This window comes from Aptenodytes patagonicus, chromosome 7, assembly GCF_965638725.1.
Source record: "Aptenodytes patagonicus chromosome 7, bAptPat1.pri.cur, whole genome shotgun sequence".
Taxonomy (NCBI): Eukaryota; Metazoa; Chordata; class Aves; order Sphenisciformes; family Spheniscidae; genus Aptenodytes; species Aptenodytes patagonicus.
The window spans coordinates 59413976-59428633 of record NC_134955.1 but is presented as its reverse complement, the minus strand read 5'-3'; the positions used below and the strand labels follow the sequence as shown (position 1 = coordinate 59428633).

At 47.0% G+C, this 14658-nt stretch overlaps 1 protein-coding gene across 1 annotated transcript in view; it reads right to left on the bottom strand.

The window, feature by feature from the left end:
- The window catches only part of EVL (Enah/Vasp-like), a 164288-nt gene extending 152573 nt beyond the window's left edge, over positions 1-11715 (bottom strand). Inside the window, exon 1 of the mRNA XM_076345442.1 lies at positions 11678-11715. Within this exon, the coding sequence (XP_076201557.1) occupies positions 11678-11682 (5 nt within the window). The 5' untranslated portion in view covers positions 11683-11715. The remainder of the gene's footprint in view (positions 1-11677) is intronic.
- Positions 11716-14658: the final 2943 nt, after the last annotated feature.

Here is a 14658-nt window from a genome sequence, read left to right as displayed (position 1 = left end):
AGGATTATCATCTTTTAAGGGTCACAAAAGGTGTCCAAACCTCCGAAGCAAAAGGATGATGAACAGACCCTGATGGCAATAACAAATGACAGCTGGTATCAGGGTGCAACTAAGTCTGCAGTGACAGACTTTGACCAAAGTGACAAAGAGATCAAAGACTGGAGACCAGTGTCAAGAATAAGAGGCCACAGAAAGCATTCCTGAGTAAGGAAGAGGACTATTGTTTTAGCAATTTAGCATGGAAATCCTTAGCGAACCACTGGGTTAATCAGACCGTGCAGTGATTTAAATTTGAGCTCCTGGAAGCATGAAGTCACCACCGAGAGGAGGGTCGGACACGGAGCATCATTTCCACTTGGGCTGCCCCGATGTGCCCTGGCCTCACCACAGCCTTCCCTCCCGCTCCCCGCAGCACCGCTGACGTGATGCTGACAGACAGCTCTGTGGTGAACCGGTTCAGGGAATGGAGCCGGCTGAAAATGCTCTGCTTTCAGACTGGGAGCAGTGACTACACTGGACCTGCACCAGTACCGACGTCAGAGCCCCCGCCACACTCAGGACAGTGGTGACAGCTAAATGCACGATGCGAGGCATTTGCCCTGCACACCTCCGAACAAGCTTCATAGCTTGAGACATGTCCTTGTGTGCATTTATTGCTCTTACAAACTCATTTCCATCTAGTTTCCTAGTTTGCTGCCTGGCTCAGTCTCCCCTCTGCTATTTCTGTAACACTCTCATATTTAATACCATGAAATTTTAAAATAGTATGCTGGCTCAGGTTTTTTGAGATCCTGCAAAGGGTTGCAGTCACGTAGTTCTGGCACTATTTTTGTTTAGCAAGACAGGACGGAAAAGACAAGCAGGCCCTTGCAGCTCATTCTTGGACAACAAAATGAGGGGGCATTCCCTGGGGTCAACAGGACAGGCCCAGTGGGACCCCCCACTACACACACACACTCCTCAGTTATGCTAAATGCTCTGCCCATCTTTCTGTTCACTTCTTATTTCCATTTTTCCTTGTGAACCCCGAAAGGGAAGGACCCACCTCACCTGCCTCACCAGGACAGCTCCACCAGCCCTAGCCCTCCCCACCACTTCTCAGCAAACCCACTCCTTGTACCACCTACCTGCCTCCTCCACTCCACCAAGGGCAGGGGTTGTTTTTGACTTACTGCCGGGTTTTCAGTTAATAATTGTTCATTTGGGGGGGAATATTTTAAACAAGAGATGCTTATGTTCCTATTTGTATATGTTAAAAGTGAGGACTTTGTGCTGGTTTTGGCTGGGGTAGAGTTAATTTTCTCCACAGTAGCTAGTATGGGGCTATGCTTTGGATTTGTGCTGGAAACAGTGTTGATAACACAGGGGTGTTTTTGTTATTGCTGAGCAGCGCTGACACAGGGTCAAGGCCTTTTCTGCTTCTCACACCACCCCACCAGCGAGTAGGCTGGGGGTGCACAAGAAGTTGGGAGGGGGCACAGCGGGCACAGCCGACCCCAACTGACCAAAGGGATATTCCACGCCATATGATGTCAGGCTCAGCATATAAAGCTGGGGGAAGAAGGAGGAAGGGGGAGACGTTCGGAGTGATGGCGTTTGTCTTCCCAAGTAACCGTTACATGTGATGGAGCCCTGCTTTCCTGGAGATGGCTGAACACCTGCCTGCCCATGGGAAGTAGTGAATGGATTCCTTGTTTTGCTTTGCTGGCGTGCGCAGCTTTTGCTTTACCTGTTAAACTGTCTTTATCTCAACCCACGAGTTTTCTCACTTTTACCCTTCCGATTCTCTCCCCCATCCCACCGGGGGGGAGTGAGCGAGCGGCTGGGTGATGCTTAGTTGCTGGCTGGGGTTAAACCACGACAGACTTCCATACAGAGGACAGGAATAGGGTAGCTTTTGGCTCCCTTCCTAAAAGCTACAAAATTTCCCTTGCTGAGCTCTGCCCTCAAATGAAGAAGCGAGCCTTCATTGCTCCATCAGACCCCAATCCTGTCAATACTTGCACATGTACTTAAATTTATTATGGTCAGTGGTCTTATCACAACGGTCATTAGGTTCACAAACATCAAGGATGCTGTTCCCAGTAATAAGGTCAAGAATGTGTACAAGTCTTTTCAAGATTAGGACCTTAATGCCGTAGCATCAGCCAGCTTTCCTCCTGCCTCCAGCATTAGATGTGGGCAGCTGAAATCTCCAAGGATGAAGGGGGATGGCTGTCTCCAGGCTGACTTGCAGGTAGAGCAAGGCACTGCTCTGAACTGCTCCTGGGTGTGCGATGAGCTAGGCGGTCCCGAGGTTCACCACTCACCATGGCAATCTTGGTGGCAGTTGGATGTGATTCATATGCTCTGAACTAGCGTTTGACAGCTCAACGCCAATTAAAACAAATAAATACAAAGCCAAGGGTCAGCAGGTCAGGCTCTGGGAAGATCTATCACAACGCCGGGCTACCGGTGGAGTCACAAGACGGTGTGGTGAGTTACGGATCACTTTGGTAGCAGCTGACAAAGCAGCACGTCAGTGAACTCCTCTAATGGAAAACACTGCAGGTGCCGATGCGCAATGAAGGGACTAACTCCTTGTTCCACCTACTCACAGATGGTTCTCACTACCAGACAAGCAAAACAACAAACAGGGACAGATATAGGACATTTTATTAAGCATACAGGTAAAATTAATATATAAGTCCATGTTCTCTCTCTTCCACTTATCTGACTAGTCAAAGAAATTAATTGCCTGAGAATAGCAAGGCTGCTTTATTTGGATGATTCAAACCCTTACTTCTCAGCGTAACATCTGTGGGATCAAAAATTGACTAAGATTCACCTTGGTGATGTATTTAGTTATTTAATAGGAAGATTAGCACACAAATGTATTGCAGCACTCAACACTAATTCATGACAAAGTCAGAATATTAAAGTTACCTCATTCTGTCAAAATATGCTAGTCCAGTATTTCTCTCATTTTAAATCACAAATCCTTTCCAAAAAGGAATTCACAGATTATCTCAAATCCTAGTACTGTTTGGCAGGTGGGAATGAGAGTGACAGAGAAAACAGAGTCGTCTAATAAAATGATGATTTTAGTATCAAAAACATTTTAACTGGGTAATAGGAACAGTAAGGAGCTAACGGGCATGGGTACATACATACAAACTGCATGAAAATATGTGCATATGTGGATGATTTTAACTTCCTTGTTTCTGATTTTTAAAGTTTTTTGTAGGCATTTTTGAACTCTCTTTTGATGTCCTCTGGACAAAAAACCACAAGTTGAGTAGCGCTGGTCTATTTAGTGCTGAAGACATATTCCTACTCATCCAGCACATGTGTAACAGACTTATTTCCAATTACGGCTTTTTCACTTGAATTTACTTATTTAAGCTAACCTTTTATTATGAGCATTCAACAGTCCTGGTTGTGTTTAGCTGTTCCTGCTGCATGCAAACATACACCCATGGAACATCACTGCAGCCAACCTCCTGATCTGTGTACAACTACGGAAAAAAAGGGTACAGCATGCAATTAAAGGGATTATGGTGACCACGGCCCTACTTCTTGCTAATACCATTTCTGTGTATTTTCTAGATCGCTTTGTTACTGAGGGAGTGGCTTACTGACGAGGGAAAAAGGAAGGAAGCACAGGAAGGAAGCAACACACGTGCTAAGAAGAAGCAGTGAATGATGGGAAAGAGAAAAGAAGAAAGAGAAGGAAGGAATGAATGGACAGCAATACACAAGGAACTTTACTATAATGCTTAGCACTTAGTATAAATATGCTTGTCATCCTCAGAAATGCTTTTTGAACAGGAGACTCCATTCTAGCAAAGCAAGGACTTCAACAGGACCAACCTTAAGCATATCCTTAAATCCTGTGCTAGACTGAGACCTAGCTACTTAATCTTCTTAATTCCCTCTCAGTATTGTCATCCTCCAGTAGATAAAGAAATGAAGCCAAAAAGGCTAAGAGATTTAGCAGCCGCAGACCAGCCAAGGAAGCACAGCGTATCTGCACCGTGGAGCTCACCACAATGACAAGGACCGGGCCTGAACAGCCTCGCTGCAAAGCCAGACCCAAACTGCTACATCCTCCTTGCTGGAGCATCTACCCATGGCACGCTACAATTCACAGTACTACATTAAGCCGAGTTGCTGTACACAGCTTTCTTTTTTTTTTTCTTTTTTTTTTTTTCAGTAAATCGGAGAAAAACATGTCTATCCATCCTGGCACCCATGCGAAGCTGAAGAAAGACAGAAGAAAACTATGAGATCTCAAGTTGCAGGAATGACATCTACTGCCTGAGAAATGAATTGCTCACCTAAACAAGATCTGCATTCAACAGTGAGGGGCTTCCTGAGAACAAACCAGCACATGGACAGGAGCCAGCAATGTGCGCTCGCAGCCCAGAAGGCCAATCGTATCCTGGGCTGCATCCAAAGCAGCGTGGCCAGCAGGTCGAGGGAGGTGATTCTGCCCCTCTACTCTGCTCTGGTGAGACCCCACCTGGAGTACTGCGTCCAGCTCTGGGGTCTCCAGTGCAAGAAAGACACAGACCTGTTGGAGCGGGTCCAGAGGAGGGTCACAAAAGTGTTCAGAGGGATGGAACACCTCTCCTGTCAAGAAAGTCTGAGGGAGTTGCCTGGAGAATAAAAGGCTCCAGGCAGACCTTAATGCAGCCTTTCAGTACTTAAAGGGGACTTATAAGAAAGATGGAGACTTTTTTACTAGGACCTGTAGTGACAGGACAAGGGGCAACGGTTTTAAACTGAAAGAGGGTAAGTTCAGATTAGACATAAGGAAGAAATTTTTTATGCTGGGGGTGGTGAGACACTGGCACAGGTTGCCCAGAGAGGTGGTGGATGCCCCATCCCTGGCAACATTCAAGGTCAGGTTGGATGGGGCTTTGAGCAACCTGATCTAGTGAAAGATGTCCCTGCCCACGGCAGGGGGGGTGGACTAGATGACCTTTAGAGGTCCCTTCCAACCCAAACCATTCTGTGACTTTGTGATTCTGTGACACAGGCCCAGCCTCACTGCTGACTATCAGGGTGATCACATGAAAGCCCACAGGAAATTCAGGCAGGGAGGGAGGTTTAGTGATGTGAAGAAAGGTGTTGAATTCCTGGTCCACAGTATATATAACTCAGGGGGGGAAAACACCTCCATCATGAACTCGGGAGAAAAACACCTTTTTTTGGACAGGGAACATGGTTAGTAGTTAGAAAATGCTCATCCATAATACCAGCTAGGCTACACAGTTTGTAGCGCAAGCACCAGGGAGCCTGAGTTGGAGGGTCTGCGGTGGATAAGAGGAAAAGCAGGAGTAGCATCTCAGTAAAAGCCAAATTTTAATTTGTAGTAATCGCGTTCCCTGGAGAAACCGTTTCACGAGCATTTCTGGTGGTGCCAGGGAGCACTGCCTCAACCTTTCAGCCTCCTGCTTGCTCCTACCCTATACATACACCCTTTGTGTATGGAAAGTGTGAATTTTCTCTTCTTCTGTCTTTGTATGTAAAGACTTCATGATCTGGTTCACCCTACCAAACCACAAATGGCTAAGCTGGCACAGCTGAGGGGAGCAGGAATGAGAACTCAGAAGAAATGTATAAACTAACACTGAACTTGAAACAAATGTAAGGCTTGAATGCCTACATCAAGAAGAAAAATCAAAAGCTTCTGGCCCACACCTGTCTCCCCCACTACAGGACTGTGAAATATCCAGTGAAATGTAATGCTTCACTAGTTGTTGTGATGTTACAGAATGGCACTTGGGATAGTCAGAAATGTGAAGGAGGTTTCCAGGCTCAAATTTTTGGTAAAGACTTGCCCACTCTGTCTCCTCTGATTAATAAAAATAGATATTCTAACATTTTTGTAACTCTTAAGTGAAGAATAGTTTTGGAAAGACTGTCAATACCATTCTGCGTGTTTGCTCAACGCAAAAATGCAAAGTCTCACAGGAAGAAACATTCTGCACTGCTAAATACCCCAGAAATGAAAAAGAAAAAAAGAAGACCAAATTTAAACTGTTTTCAACTTCACACGGTCAGAACCCAGACTGAAACACACTTTGAGTGTTACTGGGTGATGTGCGCGCACACCCATGAACACAGAGCCATCACCAGGAGAACGTGCCAGATGAACCATCAGGTTACTCAGCTTCCTATGGTGCAGGCTAGAAACGTCTCCGCTAGCCCAGGTACAGGGAAACAGCCTATCCTTACACTGCAAAGCTCCCCGTGGGCTAATTAGCCAGGAAGAAGGTAGATTAACCCAAGCAAGGCTGTGTGCTGCCATGACTTACACCCCAGGGGCCTCACGGCAGCCTGTCTGGAGGTCTGGTGTCTTCTGCCTGGGCTGCATTACAGCTGTACTCCTGCAGGGACAGGGGCTTTACTGGTGCATGGTTCAAATGCGTCTTGGTGGAAGCTCTGAGCTGTAGCAGGGCGGCTTTCGGTCACTTCCCCTCATTATGGCGCATTAGATCAAAAAGCAGATGAAATGGAAGTCTTGGGTAGGTGACTGCGGATGAAATCTGCCGAAGGGTGAACAACGGGGCGAGATGAAGAAGCGGTGGCACAGCTACTCCACCTCTCCTCCCTGCTCCTGAGAAACTGAACCTAGGCACAAGGCTGAAAAAAAGAAAAAGGGGGGGAAGCACTGTGGATCCCTAGTGCTCTGCAATGGCTGTGAAGAAAACAGAAAATATATCCTGAAACTCCCCATCCTCTTGTAGGAGCAATACCAATGTACGCTGGAGCAGTTTTTGCTGCTCATCTACTGCAATAAAGGACAATACTGAAACATCAGATAGTATTTTTTTAAAAATGTAAATAGAAAGCAGATGAGATGATACTAATATTCAGATTCAACAAAGAAACTTGAAATATCTATAGTTACCTTCTCAGATAAAGAAAATCTATTGCTCATTCAACTTCTTTTATTTTAATTCTGTAATTATTAGGATTGAACATTAGTCAGGATTCATTTTATTTTGGCAGCAGCTTTAGAAATCTTTTCTAAAGAGGTTCAATACTGCTCCTTACACAGTGCCCAGAACTGAGAGAAATGATGACGGATAGCCAGAAAAAAAGGAAAGAAACCAGAAAATTGCTAACTTGCAAGATAGGGGAAATTATTTGAGCCTGAACTGTGTTTGCACTTTTGGAAAGATTTTGATGATTTCTTATACGAAATACTTACAAATACTTACATACTTACAAAGAGAGAAGTATTGTACTGTCCAAAGGAAGCACCTAGCCAAGTACAAAGAAAGACTACGCAGACACCTTTAATCGCGACACACTTCTAATGGAGCTGTTCTGCATTAGGGTGTCTGTTGTTTAACACAGTCTGAGTGATCCGGGAAAGGGCAGAAGTGAAACACCACACAAAACCACAATACTGAGTTAAACAGACCTGCACACACTTGAAAGATTACCTTCGGCCCCGATCATACCACTACAAGAATACAAGACGAAATATTCCAAAAAAGAGGGAACACACAAAAAGATGGCCAGAGTTTATGCTTTATTTTAGAGAGGGGAAAATAAATTTATTTTTTAAGTATACAGAATAACAGTACAAAAGAAGTACACTGGCCTGCCTGTTCATATGTCCTGACGGTGGGGTACACTGAAGGAAATCCAGCATCGCTCGGTTCCCAAAGAGCCACGGCCGCTGCCTTTGCATGGCCATAGCCAGCGAGGTGCGACCTTCAGCAGAGGTCCAAAATTTGCTAACAAAGGAGTTTGTCTGCAGCTAGACCTAAACTGCCTCTCTAAAGATCTAAGCTGAGCTAACAAAAGCAATTTTCTGTCAGCAGCATAGTATCCACACTTGGGATTTTGCTGATGAAACCGTGACAGTCAAAGGGCTGGGTATTTTCTCATCGAGTGACACTGGCAGAACTGCGTAGCACAGATTCGGCTTGAAAGGCTGCAGACCTGAACGTACCCAAAGGCATGACTGCAGGAGGTGGTGTGACAACTCCCAGCCACCCCCAGGAACCCTCAGCCACGCACGCCGTGGCACCAAGGCATATAGCGGGAGTCAGAAATGGCAGGAGAGAGTTAGCTAATTTTTGTTTAATTTGAAAAGTAACAAGCATATTGCTCCAGCTCAGAAATCAATTACTAAGTGACAAGGTTATATGAAATTTTATAGGCAACTTAATTTTATTATCCATCTCAGGGGATGCTACTACTTTCCTGCAAGAGACAGGACACTGGGCTACACAGGCCACTAGTCCAGTGAGGTCGGTAACCCCAGTTCTGACATTATAAATACAAGTAACACGTTCTCTCTAATTTGTTACAGATGCAAACAGAAAGAAACAGTAAAGAAAAAGAAAACTTAGGAAATAACACTGCATACACACAGCTTCAGTTACCCTCCAAGCAAACTAAAAGCATTGGCAAAACTCTTGAGTTATCACATGAACTGCTTAATGAATAGAAAATGTGGAAGACAATTAAATGCTCGATACATTGTGTTTATTGGAACAAACGTAAAGACTTTGCTTCCTTATGTCTGAAAACATAGGTTTAAGAATGATGATGCATATACACTTCCTGTTACTAAAACAGGTCATACTATGAATGTTCAGTTCTCTTTTTCCCAGGGTGTTGCTCCATCCCTTTAAATTAGGGCTATATACAACAGCTTTTTAGGATATCCAGTTGGCAGCTATACAGAAATGTCAGAACAAAAATGTTGACTTTAGCTAGAGAACTCTACAAACGTTAAGGTGCTAAGGGACTCCGTCTTCCCCAGTAACTTCTGTACGGAACTCACTACCTTGGGTTGGATTAAAGCATGTGTTACCACAAAAGAGTAAGGAGGTGTAGTTTTAATCTGAATAATCCTGTTTAGAGGTTGTTTCCATCTCTGGATATTCACTGTATGTTCTGTGAATATATATATTCTCTGCAGCACAGAGAGCCAACTTACACTCACCACAGTCATGGCAAAGAGAGAGACAGTGAAGATTTTTTCAGGGATACACCCAAAATGCTATAGCTGGTTTTTATTTTTAAGAACAGAGACCACTGAAACACAGATGCCTTATAAACTACATGTATGACTAAGAAATGCGAGGTTACACCTCTGTTGACAGAATGTAAAAATCTTATTTTCATCTACAGCAATATTCATAGACATTTTCCCAAATATGAGCTAATTCTGTTACTTCCAAGAATAAATTAGTATCTGCTGTAGACTAACCTCAACATTTGTTGTACTAAAGCAATATTTTTATATACTAAGAACTAATAACACCTCTGCACTTCAACATTTTCCACCCAGGAATCCTAATCTACTTCTGAGACAGAACATCTATTAGAATCTGTTTTATTACTGAGACCTGTGGTACACCCACTTTATACCTTTGAAGTGAAGACATAAAGCAATTATCAAAAAATGGAAACCATCACATAAATGCAATTGTGCAAAGAATAACACCGTAACCTATTCACCACAAAAAGCAATAGAAATAAAACACACATGGCTAAGCAAATGTTTTAAGAAGGTTTTTATTAAATGATTGTATAGCCTGCCAGGGTCTTTTGGAATTACATAGCCTATATTTATTAAACAAGAATCGTTACCGAAAAAGGTTTTAGGTGATTTGCAGACATATATTTACTCACAAGTACGACCTACTCAGTAATGTCTGTATATGCAAGGAAAAAAATCAATAATGGAAACCTTTAAAAACAGGAATTCATTCAAAAAAGCCCAAAACAATCATGTACGTTCAAGTGGTATTAATAAGAAAATACTGTTTTAAGCGTGATACACCTGCAGATGCCAAGCGTCATATGGGGAAAACAGGAAAGGGCAGCTGTACAAAGAAGCGCCCAGCAGCACACACAGACCAGCTCTGGGTGCCAGCTCCCCCACCTAGACCAGACACAGCCTGGCGTTAGGTGTCCAACCTAGGGAAGCACCCCATCCATCATCGTCACACATGAGGATATGGGGAACTCCTGAAGCCCCTCCTGGGGTTAAGCTGCTTTTTCTTTCCAAAATGCCCTGTAGCTCGCACCTCCTCCGAGAGTGCCCGAGCTCTCACGGTGGGGCTTACTTTGGGTGTATTATGGTACCCTAATTCACAGTCTGTCTTTGTGGGTGTCTCTCTTTCCTGCTACCTCTTCCAACAAAAAGCACAACTACCAACTGCAGAAGTTCATGTGGAGCAGGGTACCTTCAGTGGGAGAAACTCAAAATTGTTGCAGCCTTCCAACTAGCCCCGTGGTGCCTCCTCGGGCGTGAAAGATGTGCTTATGAGTCAGAAAGTCAGCTTTCCTTCTTCATGGGGGAAGAGCTCTACCAACCCTTCTTCATAGGGAAGAGCTCTACCAACCAAACTACTAACTGAACAGGAGGGAGCGAGGGAAAACTTCACTGCCATCCGTTGTGTTTGATGACTTATCTCTGGAGGTCTCTGAGCAGCATCGTGATCAGACCAGGTGAGACTGATGCAGATACACCTCTTGTGTGGAGACCAGAGGGGTCTAGGCCACCAGTCACATGACACTGCAGGCTCATGTGCTTTTGGCCCTCCCCAAGAACATAATTTTAAGCAAGTGAAGAAAACTAATGGTAAGATAAATGACTAAATAAATCGATGCAGCTCCAAGCCTTCGACACGCGTGATAGTGTCAGGAGAAAATGTAACTGTAAATGCAGGCAAGGGTTTTTAGACTTCCACTGTACTTCCTAGGAGCAATGCCAACCTTGCAATTCAGGGATCAGGCACCACAGAAAAGTATCTGGCTTCAAACTGCTACTTCCATTTTTAAGGTTTCCCAAAGCGGTTTTACTTTGCTAAAGATAATAATTAAGTGGAAAGAATCACTAGTATTAGAAGATGAATCAGAGGGTGGGTTGCTCCGAGATACTGACAGCTCAAGTGAACTCTTGAATAAATGAGGGAAGACAGAGGTTTGGAAGAGTATGTACCAAAACAAATAACATCCTTCCTTCCTTCCTTCCTTCCTTCCTTCCTTCCTTCCTTCCTTCCAGCAGACACTTATCTGGCTGCAGGAAATCTGTGGGATTTTTTTTTTTTCTTTTTTTTTTTTTTCTGTTCATATTCACAATAGACAAACTGACCTCGGGAAAACTACGAGTTGGAGCACTCGCTGCCTGATGAGAGAGAGAGACTCCGGGAGATCAGGCACGACCTATGCTGGATGCTCGGGAAAACCACATCTCCTCTCCCCTCCGGAACTCCTCTTTCACACCCCCGCGCATTGCCCTTACCGCCCGGAGGGTACTTTGTCCGAGGCTCATCTCGCCGTACCCTCTGGGCTGTAAGGCACAGCGGCATTAAGCAGGATCCCTGGCTGTACATCGCAGCACTATTTCCAAAGCGCTTACTGCCTTTTGTAACCGCCGAGATAATCTGTCATATGGATTTAGGCACTGACAGTCAAACATGCCAAAAATGTCACCACCCACTCGTATTAACCATCCAGTGAGGGACTAGGAAGCGCCGCATTGCTTAACCTCTCCTCCGCCTGCCACTCGCACAGGAAATCGCCACCCCCCACGGCGTGACACCATCACGGGGGGAACCGCGGGCACCCCCCCGCCCGGCGCAGGCAGGCTCGGCGGGGAGCCCTGCCCGCCGCGCTCGGCGCTGCGCATCCCCCGGCCGCCCGCACTCACCTCATCTTCCCGGCGGGGCGCGGCGGCCGGGGCCGGGGCCGGGGCCGGGGCCGGGGCCGGGGGCGGGCGGCGGGGGGGGCTCCGGCGGCGGCGCCGCCCCACTCGCAGCGCCGGGCCCCGCGGCGCTAGCCGGGCAGCGCGGCGGCGGGCAGCCCCTCCGCCGGCCCGGCCATGTTGCCGGCTCCCGCCCGGCTGCGCTGCGTGTGTCTGTGTGTGTGGGCAGGACAAAGCGCCGCCGCCGCTGCCGCCCGCCCCGCTCCGCTCCGCTCCCACGCGCGGCGGGGCCGCGCCGCCCCCCCCGCCCCGCCCCGCCCCGCGCAGCCTCCGCCGGGGGGACGGCGGGGGGAGCCCGCCCTGCCCTGCCCTGCCCTGCCCGATCTCCCCCGCTGCTGCCCGCGGGGGGAGCGCAGGTGAGGCAGGGCGGGGGCGTGGGGAGCGGCCGCGCACCGTGCGCGGCACCGATCGGCGGCTCCGGGCTTCTCCGGGCTCCTCGGCCGGGGCCGGGGTCGGGGCCGGGGCGAGGGCCCGGGGAACAGGACATGCCGCGTCCCCGAACCGTTCCCGGCTGGAGCAGGGGCAGTGCCGCGGTTGCAGACCTCTCCTCTGCGAAGTGCTGCAGGGGTCCTGTATACCCGCGTTAAAAATCGGTGCTTTTGTGGTTGGAAGCAAGGGCAGAAATTGTATTTCTAGTCAATCTTGCAGGGAAGCTGTGTCTCCCGCTCCTTCACCCTTCCCACTTGCCCCAGATGAGTTTCCCTGCGAGCTCTCTCATCCTGCTGTCAGCCGCATCCATCCTCCGCACCCACCTTCCCCACCCACCCCGGGGTGCCCTGGGCTTCCTCCCAGCCCTGCTGCTTCCCATCCACCTCTCCTCCCCGCTCCACATCCCAGTCCCGTCCCTAGCCCTCTGCTCTTCTTCCAGCCACCTCCTGCCAGCTCTCTTCTGTCGCCCAAACCGCGTGGTGATGATCTCCACCAGCGGGAACAGCTTCTTCGCAAGTCCAGAGCCTGGAGATTCCCCTGCCCCTCTCCACATCTCTTTGCCTCTTCCCATGCACCACCCACTAGAAAAAGATGATATTGGAAGTGGTATCGCTTGGATATCCTCAAGGATCTGGCACGATGAGGGGCTAAATACTGCAGTTGTTTCTCAGGTCTTTCATACACCACTGTAACGTCATTGGCACTTCTCAAGAGTAAAGGCTCTTCAAACTGACAGTCTGGGGGTTCATCTCCCACAGATCTCTCCCACTTCTGCATCATCCAGTTTGGACACAAAAAAAACCCCAACAACCGTGTAATCCCACAGCAAGCAGTGGGTTTCCAGGCAGCTAGCATGTGTGTCCACATTGTGTCTGGAACAGGAATGGTTTCTGACCCTCTCCCTCCCTCCATGTATCCATGTCCCAATTAACACCGCTCCGATCACTCCCTGAGACCCACCTCCATCTGCACGTGCTGTGACAGGCAAGGGAGCTGTAGCCCCTCTCCCTGGGTGCAGAGGCAATTCTGGGAAGGTGCAGGGAGTGCTGCTGGGGGAAGGTGGGCTGTGGGGCAGCGCGTACAGCTGGAAAGCTGTGCAAGGTCTCAGGGGAACATGCCGGTGGTGCAGAGCAAGCAGACTGCGGGACCATGCTGGAGGCTATCAGGCATGGCAAAGCCCATGCAGGAGGTATGGAGTGAAGCAGTGGGGGCCATTTTTAATATAAATACTTTACATTTTCATTTCCGTTTCTCTGAAAAGTTAAGGTTTTCATATATTCAGGCCAATAGAGCACTTATTTTTACTATAATAGCAGCCTATGCCACTAGAATAAATGTTGTAAAAATCAAGCCCATGGATTTGATGCCCTAGAGACCTATTTCACCATTGGCTTGTCAAGCCTTGCTGCTGCCTACTGCAGCTCAATACTAAATAAAAATATACTGCAACGATAACAACAACAATAATGACAGCAACAAAACCTGTAGTAGTAATAATGTGTATGCCTTTTATTCAGGGCCTTGTTCGTTTCTTGGTAGCTAACGCATATCTGATAATTGCTATTTTCAATGATCGCTAAGATGCTCAAAAACTAGTTAGGGACAGAGTTATTGAAGGGCCAGGGGGAGGGAACCCCCACCCCTTCTGTGCCTCATTAGCACAGAGCCCAGCTCATGCCTTCATCGTCCCATAGCAGGCCTGTCCCATCCTCTTCCCAAGTCACCCCACCAATTAATATAAGCTCACTTCTGGCAGAGCAGGTCTCTCCTAAAGAAGCAGCTCCCCCTATTACTAAGGGACCTCATTTGTTTGAAACTAAAGCTTATAGTCCTTCCTTATAAGCAATTATCCTAAATTTCCTAGAAGGCACAATATATGTTGTTTGCATAAAGAAACAACTGTGTCAGACCATAGGTCTGGTATGCAGCCTCCCCCGAGTGACAGTGGCCTGTAGAAACTCATCCATGTAATTTGTCATGGGGTTGCTGAAGGTAGCAAGCTTATGAAGAAATAATGAGCAAAAATAAAACCTATTTTCTTATTACTATCATCTGACTAATCCTTTAGAGTATGTGTCACTGACCAGCGCATGCAACATATGGGAGATGGCATAAAGCAAGGAGGATGCTTATTAAACTAGAAGGTTTCACGGTAATTGTACTAGAACTTAAAACATGATTAAAAGAGCAAACCCGTGTGTGAGTTCGTTGATAATCTCTTTTTTTAAAAATGTTATTTCCTTAAGCTAGGTTTATAACAGGCACAAATCAAATAGGCAAAGAAATGTACATAAATCACGGAGTGGTTAAGATATAAAACTAGAGTAAGCAAAAACATCTTCTGCAAAGACTTTTATCTGGGCACGTACACTGCGCAGCATAAAGGGGCACCCGAAGTTGCAGAGAGACTCGTGAGTCTTTACAAAGAGCTGAAACTACAACCACCGCATGCCCCAGCACTGACGCATCCAGCCCCCGGCAGCTGCCCAGAAGGGACT